This window comes from Hylobates moloch, unplaced genomic scaffold, assembly GCF_009828535.3.
Source record: "Hylobates moloch isolate HMO894 unplaced genomic scaffold, HMol_V3 SCAFFOLD_11, whole genome shotgun sequence".
Classification (NCBI taxonomy): Eukaryota; Metazoa; Chordata; class Mammalia; order Primates; family Hylobatidae; genus Hylobates; species Hylobates moloch.
The window spans coordinates 37,554,931-37,580,044 of record NW_026652286.1 but is presented as its reverse complement, the minus strand read 5'-3'; the positions used below and the strand labels follow the sequence as shown (position 1 = coordinate 37,580,044).

Genomic DNA, 25,114 nt, shown 5'->3' with positions numbered 1-25,114 from the left:
TCTTTTAAACATGTTGTTAAATTTTGTTTGCTAAGATTTTATTGAGGATTTTTTGCATCAATGTTCATCACGGAAGTTGGCCTATGGTTTTCTTTTCTGCTGTGTCTTTGCCTGGTTTTGGTATCATAGTAATACTAGTCTCACAGAATAAGGTTTGGAAGTATTCCCTCCTCCTCAATTTTTTGGAATAGTTTGAGTAGAAATTGTATTAGTTCTTCTTTAAAAGCTTGATATTATTAGAATTCAGCAGTCAAGCCATTGGGTCCTGGGCTTTCTTTTGCTGGGAGATTTTATTATGGCTTTGATCTTGGTACTTGTTATTGGTCTGTTCAGGTTTTGCATTTCTTCATTGTTCAATCTTTGTAGGTTGTAAATCTCTGGGAATTTATCCATTTCTTCCAGGTTTTCCAATTTATTGACATATAGTTGGTCATAGTAGCCACTAATGGTCCTTTGAATATCTGCAGTATTGGTTGTAATGTCTTCTTTTTAATCTCTGGTTTTATTTATTTGGGTCTTTATTTTTTCTTACTCAGGCTAAAGGTTTGTCAATTTTATCATTTCAAAAAACCAACTTTTTGTTTTGTTGATCTTTTGTATTGTTTTCTTAATTTCAGTTTATTTCTACTCTGATCTTTATTAGTTTCTTCTTCTAATCTTGGGTTTGGTTTGCTCTTGCCTTTCTAGTTCTTTAAGATGCATCATTAGGTTGTTTATATGAAGTTTTTCTTCTTTTTTGATGTAGGCACTTATAGCTACGAACTTCCCTCTTAATACTGTTTTCACTATATCCCACAGGTTTTGGTATGCTGTGTTTTCATTATTGTTTGTTTCAATAATTTTTTTTTTTTTTTTTTTTTGAGAAGGAGTCTTGCTCTGTCTCCCAGCGTGGAGCACAATGGCACATCTCAGCTCACTGCAACCTCCACCTCCCAGGTTCAAGGGATTCTCCTGCCTCAGCCTCCCAAGTAGCTGGGATTACAGGTACCTGCCACCGCGCCCAGCTAATTTTTGTATTTTTTAGTAGAGATGGGGTTTTACCATGTTGGCCAAGCTGGTCTCAAACTCCCGACCTCAGCTGATGCACCGGCCTTGGCCTCCCAAAGTGCTGGGATTACAGGCATGAGCCACCATGCCTGGCCAATAAAATTTTAAATTTCTTTTTTTTTTTTTTTGAGATGGAGTCTTGCTCTGTCGCCCAGGCTGGAGTGCAGTGGCGCCATCTTGGCTCACTGTAACCTCTGCCTCCTGGGTTCAAGTGATTCTCGTGCCTCAGCCTCCCGAGTAGCTGGGATTACATGCATGTGCCATCACGCTTGGCTAATTTTTATATTTTTTAGTAGAGACAGGGTTTTGCCATGTTGGTCAGGCTGGTCTTGAACTACTCATCTCCAGTGACCCGCCCACCTTGGCCTCCCAAAGTGCTGGGACTATAGGCATGAGCCAGCGTGCCTGGCCTTAAATTTCCTTCTTAAACTCTTCATGGACCCACAGGTCATTCAGGAGCATATTGTTTAATTTCCATGTGTTTGTATAGTTTCCAAAATTCCTCTTTATTGATGTCCAGTTCTATTCTATTGCGGTCAGAGAAGATACCTGGTATTATTTCAATGTTTTCAAATTTTTGAAATTTGAAAATTTGTCACCTAACATATGGCCTATCCTTGAGAATAATCCATGTGCTGAGGAGAATGTATATTCCGTAGCCACCAGATGAAATGTTCTATAAATGTCTATTAGGTACATTTGCTTTATAGTGCAGATTAAGTGTGATGTTTCTTTATTGAATTTTCTGTCTTGATCTGTCCAATGCTGAAAGTGGGGTATTGAAGTCTCCAGCTATTATTGTACTGGTGTCTATTTCTTTAGCTCTAATAATATTTGCTTTATATATCTGGGTGCTCCAGTGTTGGATGCATATGGCAGGACTTACTCCTGCCATTTTGTTATTTGTTTTCTGGTTGTTTTGCAGTCTTCTCTTCCTTGTTTCCTTCCTGTTTTCCTTTTAGTGAAGGTAATTTTCTCTGGTGGTATGTTTTCATTTATTTTTATTTTTACCCCCTTTTGTTTTGTGTGTATTTGTTGTATGTTTTTCAATTCAAGGTTACCATGAGGCTTGCAAATAATATCCTATAACCAATTACTTTAATGACAAGTTAACACTAATTGCATAAAAGCAAGCAAAAAGAAAAATAAAAACTCTGTAATTTAACTTTGTTCCTCCACTTTTTAACTTTTTATTGTTTCTATTTGTACCTCATTGTTCTGTTTATGTCTTGAAAAGTCCTTGTGGTTTTTATTTTTTATTTGTTCATCTTTTAGTCTTTCTATTTAAGAGGAGTTTACACATGACAGTTACAGTGTTATAAGTATTGCCAGTGAGTTTTGTACCTTCAGATGATGTCTTATTGCTTATTAATTTTTTTTCTTTCTGATGGAGCTATTCCCTTTATCATTTCTTGTAAGACAGGTCTGGTATTGATGAAATCCCTCAACTTTTGTTTGGGAAAGTATTTCTCCCTCGTGTTTGAAGAATATTTTTGCTAGATACACTATTCTATGATAAAAGCTTCTTTCCTTTAGCACTTTAAGTACATCAGGCCACTCTCTCTGGCCTGTCAAGTTTCCATGGAATAATCTGCTGTCAGACGTACTAGAGCTCCATTGTATGTTATTTCTTTCTTTTCTCTTGTTGCTTTCAAGATCCTTTCTTTATCCTTGACCTTTGGGAGTTTTATATTACATGTCTTGATATATTCTTCTTTGGATTAAATCTGCTAGCTGTTCTATAACCTTCTTGTACTTCAATATTAATATCTTTCTCTAGTTTTGGGTAATTTTCTGTTATTATCACTTAGAGTAAACTTTCTACCCCTATCTCTCTCTACCTCCTCTTTAAGGCCAATAACTCTTAGATTTGCCTCATTGGGGCTATTTTCTAGATCTTCTAGGTATGCTTCATTCTTTTTTCTTTGGTGTTCTCTGACTTGGTATTTTTAAATAGCCTCTCTTCAAGCTCACAAATTCTTTCTTCTGCTTGATCAATTCTGCTGCTGTTAAGAGACTCTGATGCATTCCTTAGCTTTATTGAAATCTTTCACTTGCTTTTGAATCCAATAGTAAAACCTAACTTTTTCATTAGAACACTGTGGCTGTCATAATCAAAGCCATTCCTAAGTTCACAGATATTAGAGGTTTTTCTGGTAAATATGGTCTACCTTTGGAAAAAATAAAAGCTGCCAACTCTCTAAGCACCAAGTATTCATGTCATTACACTCTTCTGATTATAATGTTAAAAAATGCTTTTCCTCTAAGTGTCTTTCTAACGCCACTTAAACCATTCTAATTAGAATCTAAGGCTTAGTCTATTAATTTTTTAAGTATCAGAAATAAAGAAAACTTTTTTAAAAAATCACCTTTCTCATATAATACAACTAGTAGAATAGTTTTAGAAAAGCTTTAGCAGAGAATCAAAAGACCAGGTTTTTATTATCATCTCAGCAGTTACTAAGTAGCTACATAACACTGAGCAAGCTATGAAATCCGAGATTTCAATTTCTAATTTTTTTAATGAATGAATTTTAGCACTTAAGAAATAAATTTAACTTACCTAAAACTGTCACTTTTCTCTTTGGTTTTCTAAATCTTAACTTTATACAAATTTTCTCAATTTTTGAAGTGATCTTTCTAAATTTCTACACGCAGTTTAGATTCTGGATAATTTTTGGCCTGACTTAAAGTATCTTTAAGAGTTAGCCAGAATTCTTCATCCCTGGGATACAAGGCTGGTTCAACATACGCAAATCAATAAATGTAATCCAGCATATATACAGAACCAAAGACAAAAACCACATGATTATCTCAATAGATGCAGAAAAGGCCTTTGACAAAATTCAACAACCCTTCATGCTAAAAACTCTCAATAAGTTAGGTATTGATGGGACGTATCTCAAAATTATAAGAGTTATCTACGACAAACCCACAGCCAATATCATACTGAATGGGCAAAAACCGGAAGCATTTCCTTTGAAAACTGGCACAAGACAGGGATGCCCTCTCTCACCACTCCTATTCAACATAGTGCTGGAAGTTCTGGCCAGGGCAATCAGGCAGGAGAAGGAAATAAAGGGTGTTCAATTAGGAAAAGAGGAAGTCAAACTGTCCCTGTTTGCAGATGATATGATTGTATATCTAGAAAACCCCATCGTCTCAGCCCAAAATCTCCTTAAGCTGATTAGCAACTTCAGCAAAGTCTCAGGATACAAAATCAATGTACAAAAATCACAAGCATTCTTGTACACCAATCACAGACAAACAGAGAGCCAAATCATGAGTGAACTCCCATTCACAATTGCTTCAAAGAGAATAAAATACCCAGGAATCCAACTTACAAGGGATGTGAAGGACCTCTTCAAGGAGAACTACAAACCACTGCTCAATGAAACAAAAGAGGATACAAACAAATGGAAGAACATTCCATGCTCATGGGTAGGAAGAATCAATATTGTGAAAATGGCCATACTGCCCAAGGTAATTTATAGATTCAATGCCATCCCCTTCAAGCTACCAATGACTTTCTTCACAGAATTGGAAAAAACTACTTTAAAGTTCATATGGAACCAAAAAAGAGCCCGCATCGCCAAGTCAATCCTAAGCCAAAAGAACAAAGCTAGAGGCATCACGCTACCTGACTTCGAACTATACTACAAGGCTACAGTAACCAAAACAGCATGGTACTGGTACCAAAACAGAGACATAGATCAATGGATCAGAACAGACCCTCAGAAATAATGCCGCATATCTACAACTATCTGATCTTTGACAAACCTGACAAAAACAAGCAATGGGAAAAGGATTCCCTATTTAATAAATGGTGCTGGGAAAACTGGCTAGCCATATGTAGAAAGCTGAAACTGGATGCCTTCCTTACACCTTATATAAAAATTAATTCAAGATGGATTAAAGACTTAAATGTTAGACCTAAAACCATAAAAACCCTAGAAGAAAACCTAGGCAATACCATTCAGGACATAGGCATAGGCAAGGACTTCATGTCTAAAACACCAAAAGCAATGGCAACAAAAGCCAAAATTGACAAATGGGATCTGATTAAACTAAAGAGCTTCTGCACAGCAAAAGAAACTACCATCAGAGTGAACAGGCAACCTACAGAATGGGAGAAAATTTTTGCAACCTACTCATCTGACAAAAGGCTAATATCCAGAATCTACAAGGAGCTCAAACAAATTTACAAGAAAAGAACAAACAACCCCATCAAAAAGTGGGCGAAGGACATGAACAGACACTTCTCAAAAGAAGACATTTATGCAGCCAAAAAACACATGCAAAAATGCTCATCATCACTGGCCATCAGAGAAATGCAAATCAAAACCACAGTGAGATACCATCTCACACCAGTTAGAATGGCCATCATTAAAAAGTCAGGAAACAACAGGTGCTGGAGAGGATGTGGAGAAATAGGAACACTTTTACACTGTTGGTGGGACTGTAAACTAGTTCAACCATTGTGGAAGTCAGTGTGGCGATTCCTCAGGGATCTCGAACTAGAAATACCATTTGACCCAGCCATCCCATTACTGGGTATATACCCAAAGGACTATAAATCATGCTGCTATAAAGACACATGCACACGTATGTTTATTGCAGCACTATTCACAATAGCAAAGACTTGGAACCAATCCAAATGTCCAGCAACGATAGACTGGATTAAGAAAATGTGGCACATATACACCATGGAATACTATGCAGCCATAAAAAATGATGAGTTCATGTCTTTGGTAGGGACATGGATGAAACTGGAAATCATCATTCTCAGTAAACTATCGCAAGGACAAAAAACCAAACACCGCATGTTCTCACTCATAGGTGGGAATTGAACAATGAGAACACATGGACACAGGAAGGGGAACATCACACTCCGAGGACTGTTATGGGGTGGGGGGAGTGGGGAGGGACAGCATTAGGAGATATACCTAATGCTAAATGACGAGTTAATGGGTGCAGCACACCAACATGGCACATGGATACATATGTAACAAACCTGCACATTGTGCACATGTACCCTAAAACTTAAAGTATAATAATAATAATAATAATAAGAGTTAGCCAGAATTAACTGTTTAAAAAAGTACATTTTACTAAGGACTTCTATCTTTATAATTAATCTATGAAATTGTGACTCCCTTTTTAGCTTTCATTACATTTCAAAAGAGGTCAGAAATACTACCACCATCCTCCCTCCTGGACACATCTCAATTCAATGCAATCGTAAACTATTTCTGAATGTTAAATACAACTTACATAGAAATTCTTCCAATTAAGAGATATAATTCCAAGGCATTTCTTGAAAGTGAGGAAAATTTAGTGGCAATAATAATTTGCTATAAAAGTACATACAGCCATATCATTGATAAATTTATATTTGATTAATGAGCTTTTAGTTCTCAAAGACTAAAAAACTTTTCTTCAATAAATACACATATTTGTTTACTTTGTCACCTTAGTAACTCTCACTCTAAAATTTTGTACATTGGTGACTTTTTATAGACACATAAGTACCACTAGAGGCCACCAAATACTTCATTTTATTAAATCAACAGATTTGCAAGTTATTCTGGCTAGCTTAAAGGTACTTTAAGTTAAGCTAAGTTACAAGGAGATGACCATACATGGTAATATCCGTAACTGGGAACTCTTAAAGAATTATTCAAACTCAAGCAAAAAGATGTAAACATATTTCATACAGTAATTAGGATGTATGGATGTATAGATGTATAATTCGACAAAAAGCTTTATGAGATCAAAATGGGGAGGTAGGTAATATAAAATTCATTCCTTATATACCTTTGAAAGTAGACCTAGAGAGATGACCTACAGGAATGACCTAGAGAGATGGTGTTCTTTCAAATTGCTGTTGTCCTTTATAAGCAAATTATGTATTTATATATAAATATACACCCCTATATATACATAAATATAAACATACAGATACATAAAATCCTTGAGTTCAGTATTCTTTCCTGCATATCACAAAGTCTTTCACATAATGATTTTAATATCTCAAGTTGGCTACCATTTATGGCAATCAAAACTTCAAGAAAGAAGTCTTATTGTCAAATTCACCCGACTTTTTTTTTGTCTGTTTATTTTAAGACAGGGTCTTACTCTGTCACCCAGGCTGCAATGCAGTGGTGCAATCTCGGCTCACTGCAATCTCTGCCTCTTGGGCTCAAGCGACCCTCCCACCTCAGCCTCCCAAGTAGCTGGAACTACAGGCAAGCACCACCATGTCCAGCTAATTTTTCTACGTCTTTTTGTTGCTGTTGTTGTTATTGTTTGTTTGTTGTTGTTGTTGTTTTTGAGATGGAGTCTTGCTCTGTCACCAGGCTGGAGTGCAGTGGCGATGTCTCATCTCACTGCAACCTCCGTGTCCTGGGTTCAAGTGATTCTCCCGCCTCAGCCTCCAGAGTAGCCGGGACTATAGCACGCACCACCACACCCAGCTAATTTTTGTATTTTTAGTAGAGACAGGGTTTCACCATGTTGGCCAGGATGGTCTTGATCTCTTGACCTCGTGATCCGCTCACCTCGGCCTCCCAAAGTGCTGGGATTACAGGCATGAGCCACTGTGCCTGGCCAGTTTTTCTATGCTTTGTGGAGACGGGGTTTCACCATGTTGCCCAGGGTGATCATCACCCCACATTTTTTAATATACCCAAAATTCTGGCTTGAAGAAGAAAACCTGGCATCTGGCAAAAATAACACCTGTGTAAACTTTGCTCTCCCTTTCTAGTGAAAGTGCTGCTTAAAGTGTCCCACATCCTCTCATTTCTTTCAGTGTCCTCCTCCTTTCCAATGGTAAATAGTAAAAACTAGAAGGCCCACGTAGCATCCAAAGATTCTGTAGATCCAAGGGAAACTTCTTAAAAAAATGGGGCTTATTGCTATTGTATTATCCACCTTTTCTGCATGGTTATATACTATTTTTCAAGGTTTTTCAGGAAATCCAGAGAAACTTTAATCAGTCACGGTTTTGACATTCTCTCTAAAAAATCTTGGCTTAACTAAATGTCTCAAAATCCTAAGTTTTCTTTTAAAAACTTTATACTGTTAGCTTTTACATTTAGACTATGATCCATTTCAAGTTACTTTTTGTGTATGGTTTAAGGGTCAAGGCTCATTTTTTTCCTAAATGGATATCCAGTTGTTCCAGCACCATTTGGGCTTATCTTTTCCACAAATGAATTACATTAGCAACTCTGTCAAAAAACCAATTTATGAAGTCAGGCACAGAATGATAACTACTGTGTGTTCTCATCCATATGTAGAAGCTAAAAACACACACAAAAAACAAAAATTTGAGCTCATAGAAGCAGAGAGTAGAACTGTGGTTATTAGAGGCTGGGAAGGATGTGGGGAGGGGAGGAAAGGAAGAGACTGGTTAACAGACACAGAGTCATAGCTAAACGGGAAAAATGTTTTAGTGTTCTGTAGCACCGTAAGGTGAATACGGTTAACAATAATTTAGTGTATATTTTCAAAAAGTTAGAAGATTCTGAATGTTCATAACACAGAGAAATGATAGGTATTTGAGGTGATGGATATACTAATTACTTTGATTTGACCATTATACATTGCATACATGTACTGAAATATCACCCTGTTTCCCATAAACATGTAGAATTATTACGTATCAACTAAAAATAAAAGGAAAAAACAAAAAAGATAACACAGGCTTTTCTTTCAATAAAGTGGAACATTTCAGAAAAAAGAAATACATTTATGATATATATGTGAGTTTGCTTCTAGACTGTACCATGGACCTACATGTCTATTCCTTAAGCCAATACCATACTGTCTTGATTATTGAGCCTTATGGGATGTCTTGAAACCAGGTAGTATAAGTCTTCCAAGCTTTGTTCTTTTTTTCCCCAGATAGGTTTTGGCTACTTGCTATAAAATACGCCTTAGAGATTTATTCATTTCAGTACATAAAGCTTTATTTCATACTGTTTTAAAAAGTTAACTATAGTAAAATATATATAACACAAAATTTATCATCTTAACAATTTTAAGTGGACAGTTCAGATAGTGTTAAGTACATCCACACTGTTGTGCAACTAAACTCCAAAACTCTTTCCATCTTGCAAAATTCACAATCTATACACACTAAACAACTTGCCATTCCTCCCTTTCCCCAGCCCCTGGCAACCACCATTCTACTTCCTGTCTGCATGAATTTGATTACTCTATGTCTCTCATATAAGTGAAATCACACAGTATTTGGGTTTTTTTTGTTTGGTTTTTTTTTTTTTGGGGGTTGTTGTTATTGTTTGAGACAGAGTCTCACTCTGTCGCCCAGGCTGGAGTGCAGTGGTGTGATCTCCGCTCACTGCAAGCTCCGCCTCCTGGGCTCACACCATTCTCCTGCCTCAGTCTCCCAAGTAGCTGGGATGACAGGCGCCCACCACCACGCCTGGCTAATTTTTTGTATTTTTAGTGGAGACGGGGTTTCACCGTATTAGCCAGGATGGTCTCGATCTCCTAGTATTTGTGTTTTTTTGTGATTGGCTTATTTCCCTTAACATAATGTCCCCAAGGTTCATCCTTCAGGTTGAACCTTGCACAACACAACAAATGTTGGCACATGTTGTAACATGTGTCAGAATTTTCTTCCTTTTTAAGGCTGAATAACATTCTGGGGTGTGTGTGTGTGCGTGCACGTGTATCACACATCTCACTTGTCTATTCATCTGTCTATGGACATTCAGGTTGCTTCCACCATTTGACTATTGTGAACAATGCTACTATAAACATGGGTATGAATATCTGTTTGAATCTCAGCTTTCAGTTCTTTTAGGTATATATCCAGAAGTGAAATTGCTAGGTCATATGGTAATTTTATTTTCAATTTTTTTTGAAGACTCTCCATACCATTTTCCAAGTGGCTGCCCCATTTTACATTCCCACCAACAGTGCACAAGAGTTCCAGTTTTCCCTAATCTTGCTAACATTTATTATTTTCTGGGATTTTTGTTTTGTTTTGGGGCTTTTTTTTTAGAGTTGGAATCTCATCTATCACCCAAGCTGGAGTTGCAGTGGTGCAATCATAGCTCACTGCTGCCTCCAACTACTGGGCTCAGGTGACCCTTCCACTCAGCCTCCCCAGTTGCTGGGACTGCAAATGTGAGCCACTGTGCTTGGTTTTTTTTTTTTTTTTAATAGCAATAATAATGGGCATACAATGGTATCTTATGGTGGTTTTAATATGCATTTCCTTAATAATTGGTGATGTTAGCATCTTTTCATGTGCTTGTAGATCTCCTTATCTCATACTTTTTAACAGCTGTACTATGTTCTGATGAGTGGCTGTGGTACCGCTAATTCAACGAGTCCCCTACTAATGGTCATTTAGATAGTTTCCAATCTTTTGCATACAGGTAATTCATACATACACATGTATATAAGTAACCATACAAATCAGTTGGTTCTAGATAGATCGTTTATGCATATTTTTGACTCACTCCTTTTCACTCTCAAAAACATTCTGGTTTGAATAAGACACAGTTACCCTAGTTTCAGATTAAGGATAAGATAAATTGCTGAAAGTGAAATTAGGCAAGAACTAGCTGTGATTTAACCTTCCAGGCTATTTGTTACCCAGAACTTACCTCATATTAGAAATTTAGTGTTAGAAAAAGATATTTATATTTACCACTTTATTATAAAGGATACAACTAAGAAAGAGACCAGTGGAAGAGATATACAGAGTGAGGTATGGCAGGGACCATGCCCTCTCTCAGGTGTACCGCTTTCACAAGACATTAGTGTGTTCATCGGGCAAGCACAGTGGCTCATGCTTGTAATCTCAGTGCTTTGGGAGGGCGAGGTGAGAGGATTACTTGAGGCCAGGAGTTTGAGACCAGCCTGGGCAAGACAGACTCTGTCTCTGAAAAATAAGAAAATAGCTAGGCATGGTGGCATACACCTGTAGTCCTAGCTATTCTGGAGGCTGAGGCAGGAGATCGCTTGAGTCCAGGAGTTAGTGGTTACAATGAATTAAGATCACACCACTGCACTCCAGCCTGGGTGACAGAGTATGTAAGATCCTGTCACTTAAAAAAAAAAAATGTGTTCATCAACCCAAAAGCTCTCTGAGCCCTGTTACCTAGGGGTTTTAATGGAGGTTTCACTAAGTAGGCATAACTGGTTAAATCATTGCCATTGGTGACTAAACTCAATCTCCAGCCTGTCTCTCTCCCCACTGGGGATGAAAGTTCCAACCCACTAAATGCATAGTTGCTTCCTCTGGTGACCAGCCCCCATCCTGAAACTATTTAGGGCCTCTCAACCCAAGAGCCATCTCACTGGCATATAAAACACAGTAAATTACAAAGGTTTCAGGAGCTCTGTGCCAGAAACTGGGGACAAAGACCAAACATTTATTTTTTCATTATACCACAAAGACTAAATTAATGAGGTCAAAAAATAAAATAGTCAAGGAAAATTAAGATAAGGGAAACAATCTTTGGATTCAGCATGAACAGTATGGCAGAGGAAAGCTATTTGTTCAGTAAATCTGTTTCCTTCTTCTCCTAAGCACACATCTAGGCTTTATTTACCAACCTCCTATTACAGCTAACTGGCTTTGTGACTGACTTCTGATTAATAGAATATGGATAATATATACTGCCTCCAGACATATCCCATAAAACTAACTTTTACTATCCTTCATGCTTTCTCTTACTACTCTGCCGACCAACTACTGCTGCCCAAGAAGACCCTGAGGACTGTAACCAAGTACCCCCATTTTTCTGGAGGTGATTTAATTATTCTCTTTTTCCTCTCTCTCCTCTCTCTCTTCTCTCTTCCCTTTTTCTCTCCCCTCTCTCTCTCTCCCTGCCTCCCCTCTCCACCCACCTCAGAACTTACACCTACTAGGAGGGCTTGCTGAAAGCATGTCCACTTGGCACCTTTTACAACTTTTCCCAGGAAGATGCCAACCCAACTGCCTAGTAGATAACTGCCTGGTAGCTGGGAGACCCCTGCCTTTGCTCATCTCCTCCCCTGACTTATAAAAATGCCTGCTTTCTGCTCCAAAGGTGAAGTGGGACATTTAAAGGAAGAACGCTTTGTGCTTCTTCCCCCAAGCTAGAATTGGAATAAACTCACTTTTTTTTTTTAATCAGACATCACTCTCATTAATTGAACTCTATATTCAGTGGGCATCTAACTTGCTTTTTGGTTACAAGACCACATTTTGAAAATGGCAAACCCCACTCCCATCTACCCTACTGCCACTAATTAGCCTTTATGTAAATAAGGAAAAAAAAAACTTCTATTATGTTAAGTTACTAAGATTTCCAGGTATATCTATTACAAAAGCTAGCATTACCTTAACCAACTCAGCAAAAATTAACTTCAACTTTGTGATTTCAGAACAGAGAGGACATAAACTATACTTCAGAATAAATCCCTGAAATGTGCGTGAGATAGAGGTATGAAATGAGAATAAATAACAAGAAATTGTAACATTACAAATATTAAAATATTAACAGATGATCATCTAATAACATCCCTGTAGGAAAAATATTATTATCAGAGAGAGTAAATTAACTTCGCTCAAGGCTTTTAAATTTCAAATCCCATATTCTTTCTACTGAACCACATTAGTCTCTTAGAGAAATTGGGACAGCAAATGAAGACTCACTGAAAACATTTTATAATAAAGAAGAAATAGGATAGTAGCTAAAACATAAAGTCAAGAAATATTTTTTTGCTAAAATTATAGATACAATGGAAATAGGATGAATAGAAATAGAACAGTAGCAAAAAGGAACTGGAACTTAAGAAGTACAGAATAAGCCATAAGGGTGATATGACAGACAAGCACATGAGAGATGAGTAGCAGTATGATACCATGTAATGAAGTCCAGGCTGCCTGCAAACAATACACAGATGTAGTGGGTCAGGCCTATGTAGCTCTACATCTTCCTCAGGAAGTTCTCTCTGGTCTTAAAGCACCAGGTAGAGCAGAACCCTAGCATGACAAGAAAACTTTGTCTAAAGTGGTTCTGAGAGCAGTAGTGAAGTATGTGACTGTAGGGGAAAGATTTTCTAGCATAACTGAGGGTATCCATGCACTGGCAAAATAAGCAGAATTGAGAGACACTAGTTCTAGTACAGTATAAACAAACCATTGTAGTGAGTATGGAGGAGTGTATTAGAATCATAACACCAAGATTAACTAATCTCTTCCTCAGAGATGATAAAATAATCTACTACCTCACATGCACCTTCCAGACTTCATCAGGTTCCCTGCCCTGTGGTTTTATTACTTCAAAGAGACAACAGTCTGGGAATGGGTACCAAAAATACGAGCTCAAACGACCATTTTCTAGCTTAAACCCCATTTATATCCACTTGCTTTGTTGTGAACGTAACTTTTAAAATCCTTTTTATAGTTCTTAGTATGTTTTAAAAGCCATGTCTTCATACTTCATAGCAGTATTCTTAAGTTTTCAGCCTCAGCTGTATGCCAAATCAAGAGCCCTTCCACACACCATTTATACCAAGCTTTGGACCATCTTTAAAACTGTGTATTTTACCTCGCACCCTACCTCAGTATAGAGGCTTTAGATTCTATCTACAGTATCTACCATACATACCTTTTGTAAACTTTTTAAAATCTGTCTTCTTCTATTTCCCAAACCTCTCTAGCTGGATAGTATCTGCCTATCTTTATTCTAAATAATTACTTATAAATCTAGCTTTATATACTCACATGCAAGAACTTAAATTTTTACTTATTATATTTCATTTTCTTAAACATCCCATAACTCCTGCCTTCTAAAATGTTTGTGAACGCTGATTCTGTCATCTCTTTCTCCTTTCAAGCATATTCTTCTACAAAAAGGAAAAGTCTCTTCTAACCAAACAGTACTTACATCTATGTCAGATGGATGATTGCTACCCATTTATTGTATGTATTGCATTCTAAACAGCTTAAAGAATTAAAGCATTACATGGTACTTATATTCACCTCTCTGCCCACAAATAACATCCCTATTAAAGCTACTTTTCCTGTGTTATACCTGCACAATGTGGAATACAAGCTCTTTTTCCTCTCTTCTCCTCAATCTACATTTACAGAAGACTGAATTCATAGGGCAGGCAGTCAAATCGCTAGTGTATAATTTAAATAACAGAACTAATTTCTTAAGAACATTAAAGTTAGAAATTCTAACTGAACGCTTCTCTTTTTCAAGCCACAAAATTTATTTATCACAGTACTTTAGTCTTCTAAAAAAATCAGGTACGTCTAACAAAAACCTTAGTACAGGCATGCCCTATTGAGATTGTGGCATATTTTCTGAATAACGATATAAAAAAATTCACTCCTAAGGCAGGGCATCTTAAAAAGGAGCTAAGGTCAGCTGGGTGTGGTAGCTCACATCTGTAATCCCTGCACTTTGGGAGGCCGAGGCAGGGGGATCACCTGAGGTCAGGAGTTCGAGACCAGCCTGACCAACATGGTGAAACCCTGTCTCTACTAAAAATACAAAATTAGCCGGGTGTGGTGGCACATGCCTGTAATCCCAGCTACTTAGGAGGCTGAGGCAGGAGAACTGCTTGAACCTGGGAGGCGGAGGCTGCAGTGAGCCAAGATTGTGCCATTGCACTCCAGCCTGGGCAACAAGAGTGAAACTCCATCTAAAAAAAAAAAAAAAAGAGCTAAGGTCAAAACAATACTATTTTGCTTTAATTCTTTAAGCTGTTTAGATGTCTCTGATCTAGTCAATAAAAATATTGTTCCTATAATCAGGAATAGATTGTTAACCATAGAATGCCTCTGAAAAACAATTTAATTTTCTTTGAAATGCTGTCACTAAAATTAACTGCAACTTTATTTATATGACTGTCTGTGGTTTTCATGTATGCCTAAAAAGCACAAGAGAAAGATAAAAATATCCCAGAATTGGAAAAGTAGTCATTATGTTTGGTTTAGCTTACTTTCATATTTTTATTTTTAAAATCCATCCGAATTAAAGTTTACCATTTTTCAACAGAAAAATAGAAGGCAATTTCTTTATGTAAAAATGGAAAAAGAAATTCAGCATCCTCTAAATTAAATTTGGAATTTGATTAATTAGTGAATGAATGCCTAAAATCCTTTTCCACCAGTTGTAAGGCTGAACATATCTATTTTTCATTTAGAACTTAAATACATCAATTATATGTTCCCTGGGAAGGAGAAGTGGCAATAGAAAGTAATTTGAATATAATATTATATTCTGAACCCATGTGTGTTCTCAGATAAAATAAATAATAAAGTTCGTCCCTATTCAATAACACAGCCTTCTCTTAACATTTCTCAACCTTAGTTCTTCCAAATCACAGAATTCTACATTTACACTAAAAGACTAACCATTTACACTAAAATGCAAACCATAGCTAAAAGTGTCACTCCCAGAAATCTCTCAGATCTTGGCTGACACTAAGAGTCAAAAGATCAGGGTTTGAATCCTAGCTCTGCTGTATCCTAGCTGTCAGATCTCAGTAAAGTTATTTAAACTTTCTAAGCCTCTGTTTACTTATTTGTGAATTAATATACTACCACCATTATGTATGTGAGTTCACCACAATCTATTAATCCTATACAACTGTTAGATATTAATATGAATGTTATATGCTAATGTTGTTCCACCATTGTGGAAGGGGTAAGAACTTTTCCCATAAATCATCAGAAAAGGGTCACGACTACACTGGAAACAACAAACCACTTAAGGACTAAGACAGATCACCTTCAATTAGACTAAAATTTTATTATGTCTATCTTTGGTCTTGAAGCCACAGGGTTAGATCACATAAGGCATCACAATTATTCAAGTTATTGCTGTTCATATACAGAATATTCACACTCTCTAAAGATATGCAAAAATAAGGCAATAAAGACTAGACAATAAAAAATTAATAGTGATTTATTCTGTTTTTAAAATGGACTTTGATAGATGTAAGATAAATTTATTTTGCACTTGACAACACCATAGACATTAAAGAATTGAAATTGCAATCCATTATGGAAAAAGGAAAAGGAAAAGGAAAATTTCTGACGTAATCCAACAGATTACTCTTTAAATATTAATCTAGCCCAACAAATCTCGAAATGCTATGCTAAGAATATGCCAAGAAGTCATCTAGGAAAATCTTAGGGAGGAAAAGTTCTGTCTACCTCTTAAGCACCTCCATTTCACTATTCTAGCAGCACATGACTCCACTTATTGGAGAGACATTTATAGCACTTGAACATGGCAGTGTCTGTCATACAAAGAGAAAATATCCATTTACTAAGTAGTAAAATCAGTATGTTTCTCTCCCTCGCTACTAGAGAAACAAGAGAGGTATCATAGGTATCTATTCTCTTGGTTTTCGAAACAACACTATCCTTTCTCTGTTCTGGCTAAATAGCTATACCAATCCATGATTTCTCTCTCCCTCTATGATGTCTGTTGTTCTTGAAACTTATGAAGGTGAGTCACTGCTCATACTGTTAAATTGGTATAGTTTATATCTCTCCACACTTTGATGTGAATGGAGGTAGGAACCCACAAAAAGTTCTAACAGGTCCCTAGCACCAAAAATTTCCCCTCAGTCACACTAAAAGGGACATTGAAACAGGGTTTAAAAGCTTGTATAGAACAAATGCCTGCTTATTCACACCGTAAGATCAATTACTGGTATTTGCAGGCATATGGGGAAAAAGAGAAAGGAATGCAAAGGGCTCTCCAAAAAGCCATTTTCCTTGGATCCTCACATTCCTTCCCCATTTTTAATGCCAAAATTCAAGATATACCCCCTCTGTAGGCCTACAGAACCCTCAGCTTTCTTTACATGGCTGAGTTATAACAATCAAAACTAAGCACTCAGCAATGTATCCTTAATTTTCAGTGAAGCAAAACTGGACAGTTATTAGCTAGGATGAGAAAATTTACAATTTCCAATACAAAATATCTAATGGATATTTCTGATCCATGCCAACAAGACAATGAACAATTGTTCCTGTGGGTAAGGTGCTGAGATATGTTGAACAAACAACAACAATACTAATTAAACAACCGGACAAGTCATTTATGGAAGACATTGTTCTAAGCATTTTATGTGTATTTTTTCCACTTTATCTTTACAACAACCTATGAGATTAATATAATCATTATCCTCATTTTATAGATAAGTATTCTGCTGGCTCAAAGTAGTTGAGCAACTTGTCAAAAGTCATACCATGCAGCTGAGATTTTAACCTAGGCACTCTGCTCCAGAGCCTGCACTCTTAAGTATCATATTATACCAAATGTCCTCTCAACAGGACTGCTTTGAAGACACTGCTTCTATGTGTTTATGTGTGTGCATATCCACAAACACAATATAAATAAGTACACACACACACCCCCAGTAAATTTGGAGAACCAAACTTCATAGACATATTACAAAGTACTTTAGTAATCACCTTTCTAGTCCCTCATTTTACCACCATGGATCCACCACCAGATAGAGTATCTGGGGCAGCATAAATTATGTTCAACCAATAAATTCCTTTAAAATGGGTAACAACAACAACAACAAAAGGAGTTGAACTGCACTATTACAAAATAACCTTCAGACCTTGTAGCTAAAAACAGAAGAAATCTAATTTGTGATTTTAAGATCAAATTCAAACCATGACTGGTTAACATTAAACAAACTTTTGGTTTTTTATTTATCTGTGTTCTTTTGTTTTGTTTTTACTAAGACAATAACCTGGACATTTTCAGGAAAAAAAATATGTATGTGTATCCCTGAAGTTACTAGGCTAAGACTTTTACTAAAGAAGCAGTGGAACTTTTCTGCTTTTAAGTATATGAAAATCATCAATTTCATCTTTTTGAGATGGAGTCTCGCTCTGTCGCCCAGGCTGAAGCGCAGTGGCACGATCTTGGCTCACTGCAAGCTCCGCCTCCCGGGTTCACGCCATTCTCCTGCCTCAGCCTCCTGAGTAGCTGGGACTACAGACGCCTGCCACCATGCCCGGCTAATTTTTTGTATTTTTAGTAGGGACAGGGTTTCACCGTGTTAGCCAGGATGGTCTCGATCTCCTTACCTCGTGATCCGCCCGCCTTAGCCTCCCAAAGTGCTGGGATTACAGGCGTGAGCCACCGTGCCTGGCCCTCAATTTCATCTTTAATATTGGAAATTTAAATGAGAAAAAGAAGAGCAAAATAGGCATTCTAGAATTAATATATTCAAAGATGACTGTACTTCAGGGACTAGGAGGGAAGATAATTCTTTCTAGTACAGTAATATCTTACAATTAAATTATCAAATTATTTAACAGCAAATGTAACAACTGTAAAAATCACTGTGACAAAAAAGAAAAATAACATTATAAATATGAAATAATACAACAACCACTTACCAACTCAATTCCCTGTGGAAAAGGTGTATCATCCCAGTCTTTCTGTGGAAATCTCTGGATTATTTTCCCCAGACCTTCTCCTGATCCTGTTAATAAAATCAAAGTGAATCAGTTGTGGGATACTAAAAAATACAAATACTCATTCTACTCTTACTTATTTCTAAATGAATATTTGGTAAATAAGTTAATAAAATGATTAAACATTTTCAAGTTTTAAAAAACATGTGAGTATGCACCATCTAAACATTATACAGTCGGACCTCCATATCCATGAGTTTCGCATCTGAAGGAGACGCCCAACCATGAATTGAAAATATTTGGGATGGAAAAAACAATAAAATTAACAATGCAACAATTTAAAAATGCAAACCTTAAAAATACAGTATAACAAATATTTCCATACCATTTTCATTGTATTAGGTATTATAAGTAATCAAGAAATTATTTAGAGTATATAGGAAAATATGCATAGGCTATATGCAAATACTGTACCATTTTATATAAGGAACTTGAGCATCCATGGATTTTAGTATCCGTGAGGGTTCTGGAACAAATCCCCTGCAAATACCCAGGGATGGCTGTACTGAAATAACAGGCAATCTCTATTCTATAAACCCTTTTTTTTTTTTTGAGGCAGAGTCTTGCTCTGTTGCCTAGGCTGGAGTGCAGTTGTATGATCTTGGCTCACTGAAACCTCCGCCTCCCGAGTTCAAGCGATTCTCCTGGCTCAGCCTCCCGAGTAGCTGGGATTACAGGCATCCACTACCATGCCCAGCTAATTTTTGTATTTTTAGTAGAGATGGGGTTTCACTATGTTGGCCAGACTGGTCTTGAACTCCTGACCTCAAGTGGTCCACCTGCCCTGGCCTCCCAAAGTGCTGGGATTACAGGTGTGAGCCACGGCACCTGGCCACTATTCTGTAAGATTGACTGATACATATGAAAAGCTAAAAAAACACTAGCCAGAGGCATTGAAATCTAGAGTCTCTACCACATTATGGGAGTAACTGCCCTTTGTGCCCCAATAAGGAAATTAATCCCAAATTGAAATTTAAGAAGAACTTTTCTATGGAGATGAAATAATTTTAAGTAACAAATGAAATGGCATCGCTAACACTAAGTTTCAGTTATGGGCTATAAATACTGTTACTGGTTAAAGTTTTTGAGGCTGGCCTGGGAACTTGACCATTGTTTTGGCAGGGTTTCCCAACATCAGCACTACTGACATTTGCAGATGGATACTTCTTTGGGGGAATGGGGATTGAATTGTGCATTGTAGGATGTTTAGCAGTATTCCTAGTCTCAATTCCCAGGTTCCAGTAGCACCCTCTACCACCAGCAAGATGTTACAATGAAAAACGTCCCCAGATGTTGCCAAATGTTCCCTGGGTTGAAAACCACAGATCTCTATCACTGTTGTTATCAAATTATCCTGTGACACCAAAGAAGGAATCAACTTACCATTGAACTTTGGGGATGTAATTTGTGAGTAAATTGGGGATGGAAAGTACATGTTAAATCTAAACTAATTCTTGCTATAGTTTTCTAAGATCTTCATGTTGCTTGCATATTCTACATGTTGTCCTAGTTCATATGAAATGAAGGCAACAATATTCTGATTATTTGTTTTGTATACCTAACTTGAGGAAGTCTTCACAACAAATTCATTTTGTTAATATACTTTAAAAATCATCCAGTATTACTTCTGAACCTCATCTCTATGAATGCAACTTCTCCCTTTCCCCTCACCTAAAGTGCAATCAATTTATGGCCAAATTTTTATGTTTAAAATATAAATGGAAAGTGACATTCACTTTATTGACCAACTCAGAACTGTATTCTGAAACGAGGTCAAACCAAAATCCATTTGAAAAAGAGAAAATAAAAATATTCTCAATTAAAATTAATAATTGCAGCAGTACAATAACTTATCTATCTCTTGTTATAGGGGAATGGAGGATTTTGTTAAGAGTAAACCAACTTTTTCTCATAGGCACTCATTCTTCAAAATCCACCTCAAGCATCTCACTTACGACATCCCAAGCAGGGTTAATGAAACAAATTGCTAGGTGTTGGAGGTACACAAATGAAAAAGACATAGTCCCTATCCTAAAGGAACTCATAATCAATTCGAGGAAACAAACAAATGAACTGATAATTTCAGTTATGTTACCATAATAAGCTCAATGATAGAAAGACCATACAAAACTTTCTGGAAGAAATGACAGCAAGCTTACTTCCTTTCAGTAACCAACTTGTTTCCCCAAGCACCTGGCATACTGAATTCCTGGCATATAGTCTATACTGAGTAAAATGTTTACTTTAATAAATTCATTGGTACTGACTGAAATTGTTTTAAGTTTATTGCTCCCTTCTTTTTAAAGAGATAAATTAATGTACTTATTCTATCATGTTTAATCATGTCCCTATATTGTTTATTCAGTTCTGAAAGCCATACCCAACGTATTTTAGGCTCAAGAAATATTTATCATATTAATTTTTTTTGGGACAGGGTCTCACTCTGTTGCCCAGACTGGAGTACAGTGGCACAATCATGGCTCACTGCAGCCTTGACCTCCCAGACTCAAGCGATCCTCCTACCTCAGCCTCCAAATAGCTGGGACTACAGGTGCAGACCACCACAACCAGCTAATTTTCATATTTTTTGTAGAGACAGGGTTTTGCCACATTGCCCAAGTTGGTCTTGAACTTCTGGACTCAAGCAATCCACCCACTTCGGCCTCCCAAAGTGCTAGGATTATAGTGTAAGCCACCGTACCCAGCCCAATCATATTAACTTTCACTAATTATAAAAGTAATGTTAAGTGCAGAAAGAATTTTAAATACATAAAAATATAAAGAAGAAATCACCCATAATCCCACACCTGGAGACAATTATTATTAACATTTTGGACTATCCATTTATTCCTAGGTTTCTTGCATAAATATATATATATATTTTTTCCTACAGAATGAATACCACACTGAACCTAACTTTATACACTGGCTTATTAATATTTTACAAAGGGCCTTTAATGTTGTTGAACATACATTTTCTAGTTTCTCACTATTATAAATAATACTACAATAAACATCTTTATTTACAAATCTTTATCCTCATCTCACTTTTCCTGAAAAAATACTCTTTTCCAGATTCTACCTCTAATAAACTGTAGCAACTGTCAGCAAATGTCTGAGGCATTCTGACAATATTTCTCTTACTGAAGCTAGAATTGGTGTGTATTCCTTATAAGAACCTAAATGAGACTACACTACTGTAAGAGGCACTTTGATAGATTGAGTTCTTTGAAACTAGTAGAGGATCTGGAAACAATTACAGTCATACTTGGGAGATACTGCAGGTTTGGTTCCAGTCCACAGCAATAAAGTGAATATTGCAATAATGTGAGTCACACAAATTTTTTGGTTTCTCAGTGCATGTAAAAGTTTTGTTTACACTATACTGTAGTCTATTAAGTGTGCAACAGCATTATGTCTAAAAGATGTACATGCTTTAATTTAAAAATGCTTTATTGCTAAAAAATGCTAACAATCATCTGAGGCTTTAGCAAGTTGTAATCTTTTTGCTGGTAGAATGTCTTGCTTCAATGTTGACGGCTGCTAACTGATTAGGGTGGTGGCTGCGGCAATTATTGAAAATGAGACAACAGTGAAGTTTGTCATATCGATTGACACTTTCTTTCACAAAAAATTTATCCATAGCATGCAATGCTGTTTGATGGCATTTTACCCACAGCACAACTTCTCTCAAAAATTGAAATCATCCCTCTCAAACCCTGCTGCTGCTTTATCAACTAAATTGATGTAATATCCTAAATCCTTTGTCATTTCAACAAAATTCACAGCATCTTCTCCAAAAGTAGATTCCATTTCAAGAAACCATTTTCTTTGCTTATCCATAAGAAGCAAAGCTTCATCCATTAAAGATTTTATCGTGAGATTGTAGCAATTCAGTCACATCTTCAGGCTCCACTTCTAACACTAGTTATTTTGCTACTTCTACCACATCTACAGTTCCTTTCCCCACTAAAGTCTTGAACCCCTCAAGGTCATCCATAAGGGTTGGAATCAACTTCTTCTAAGCTCCTGGTTAATAGGTTCATATTTTTACCTCCTCCCATGAATTATGAATGTTATAATGGCATCTAGAATGGTGAATTATTTCCACAAGGCTTTCAATTTACTTTGCCCAGATTCAATCAGAGGAATCACTATCTATGGCAGCTATAGGCTTATGAAATGTATTTCTTAAATAGTAAAACTTGAAAGTCAAAATGACTCTTGATCCATGGGCTGCAGAATAGATGTTGTGTTAGCAGGCATGAAAACAACATTAATCTCCTTATACATGTCCATCAGAGTTCTTATGTTATCAGGTGCACTGTCAATGAGTAGTAATATTTTGAGAGGAATATTTTTATGAGCAGTAGCTGTCAACGGTGGGCTTAAAATATTCAGTAAACCATGCCATAAATAGATGTGCTGTCATCCAGGCATTGTTGTTCCATTTACAGAGCACAGACAGAGTAGATTTAGCATAATTCTTAAAGGCACTGGAATTTTCAGAATGGTAAATGAGAAACAGCTTTAATTTGAAGTCACCAGCAGCATTAGCTGCTAAAAAGACAGTAATCCTGTTCTTTGAAGCTTTGAAGCCAAGCATTTACTTCTGCTCTCCAGCTATGAAAATCCTAGATGGCATCTTCTTCCAACAGAGCCTGTTTTGTCTACATTGTTACTGTAGTGTGGCTGCCCTCATCATCTTAGCTAGATCTTCTGCATAACTTGCAGCAGCTTCTACATAAGCACTTGCTGCTTCACCTTGCATTTTCATGTTATACAGACAGCTTCTTTCCTTAAACCTCATGAACCAACCTCCAGCTTCAAACTTCTTTTGCAACTTTCTCAGCCTACATAGAATTGAAGAGAGTTAGGGCCTTGTGCTGAGGATTAGGCTTTGTCTTAAGAAAATGTTGTGGCTAATTTCATCTATCCAAACCACTCAGACTCCATATTGGTAATAATGCTGTCTCATTTTCTTATCATTTGCATTCACAACTTGGCTGTTTGGTACAAGAGGCCCAGCTTTTGGCTTATCTTGGCTTTTGACATGTCTTCCTTACTAAACGTAATCATTTCTAGATTTTGATTTGAAGTGAGAGATACACAACTCTTCCTTTCACTTGACCACGTAAAGGCCATTGTAAAGTCATCAACTAACCTAATTTCAATACTGGCGTGCCTCAAGGAATAGAGTGGCCTGAGGACAGGGAGAGAGATGATGGAATGGGTGGTCAGTGGTGCAGTCAGAATACATAAATCATTTATGGATTAAATTTGCCACCTTTTATGGGTGTAGTTTGTGGCATGCCAAAACAAAACAGTAATATCAAAGATCACTGATCACATATCACCAAAATACATATAATAGAAAAGCTTGAAAACTTGTGAGAATCACCAAAATGAGACACAGAGACACAAAATGGGCCCAAGCTGTTGGCAAAATGGAGCTGACAGACTTGTTCAACATTGGGTTGCCACAAATCTTCAATTTGTTAAAAAAAAAAAAAAAAAAAAAAAACCCACCCGCAATATCTGTAAGGCACAATAAACAAATAATAATAAATAATAAGCAAAGAACAATAAACCAAAGTATGTCTGTCTATAAAAAGGAGATTTAGTCAGAAAATTTTAAGCAAAAAGTAAAGCCAGGTGCACTGGCTCACACCTGTAATCCCAGGGATTTAGGAGGCCCAGGAGCGAGGAGGCCAAAAGTTTGAGACCAGCCTGGGCAACATATTGAGACCCCATCTCTACAAAAATTAGCTGGGAATGGTGGCACAAACCTGTAGTCCCAGCTACTCGAGACTCAACTGGAACCCTTGTGTATTGTTGGTGGCAATGTCAAATGGTGTGCCTACTATGGAAAATATGGAATATGGAGGTATGGAGTATGAAGGCTTCTCAAAAAATTAAAAATAGAACTATCATACGTTCCAACAATCCCATTTCTGGGTATATTTCCAAAGGAATTAAAAGCAGGATGTTGGTCAGGCATAGGGGCATGCTATTGTAATCCCAGCAATTTGGGAGGCTGAGGCAAGAAGACTGCTTGAGCCCAGGAGTTGTCAAAACTGAGAAATTAACATTTATCTGCATTTTGATTGCGACCTGTCACGTGAGGTTTTATATACATATGAAACAGGGTTAAGAACATGGATCCAGGTTACCTATACTCTAGTCCAGTTCCACCATTCCACCCTGGGAAAATTACATTACTTCTCTGTACTTCATTTCCCCCATACAAAAAATGAAGATACTATTACCTAACTCTTAGAGCTCTTGTGAGGAAGAATTTAAGTGAATGTGCATGTAAAATATACACCAGTATGAGTAGGTGCATGTTTCTCAGAATAGCACTCGAACCTGAACATAATAGTTGAGATTACTGAGCCGGTCTGAATAATACAGTGTAGAGAAGAAAACTATTATTGTTCTAGACAATTATGTTATTAACAATGAAGAATGGTGTTATATAAGGTCTCTTGGAGGCCACAGGACTCTTGATTTACGGGAGTTACTTTGGAATGAAACATGTAAATCCCTTTTTAAAACATGCTTAAT

General features: G+C 36.9%; 1 protein-coding gene across 4 annotated transcripts in view; it reads right to left on the bottom strand.

Annotated features, from left to right (window-relative positions):
- SBF2 (SET binding factor 2) overlaps window positions 1-25,114 on the bottom strand; it is a 513,021-nt gene that overhangs the window by 394,651 nt on the left and 93,256 nt on the right. For all 4 annotated transcript variants that reach the window (XR_004250226.2, XM_032166635.2, XM_032166637.2 and 1 more), the window contains exon 2: window positions 18,470-18,555. Coding sequence is in view for 3 of the 4 variants with exons in the window: in XM_032166635.2 (XP_032022526.1) it covers window positions 18,470-18,555 (86 nt within the window). In the remaining variant the exon portion in view is untranslated. The remainder of the gene's footprint in view (window positions 1-18,469; window positions 18,556-25,114) is intronic.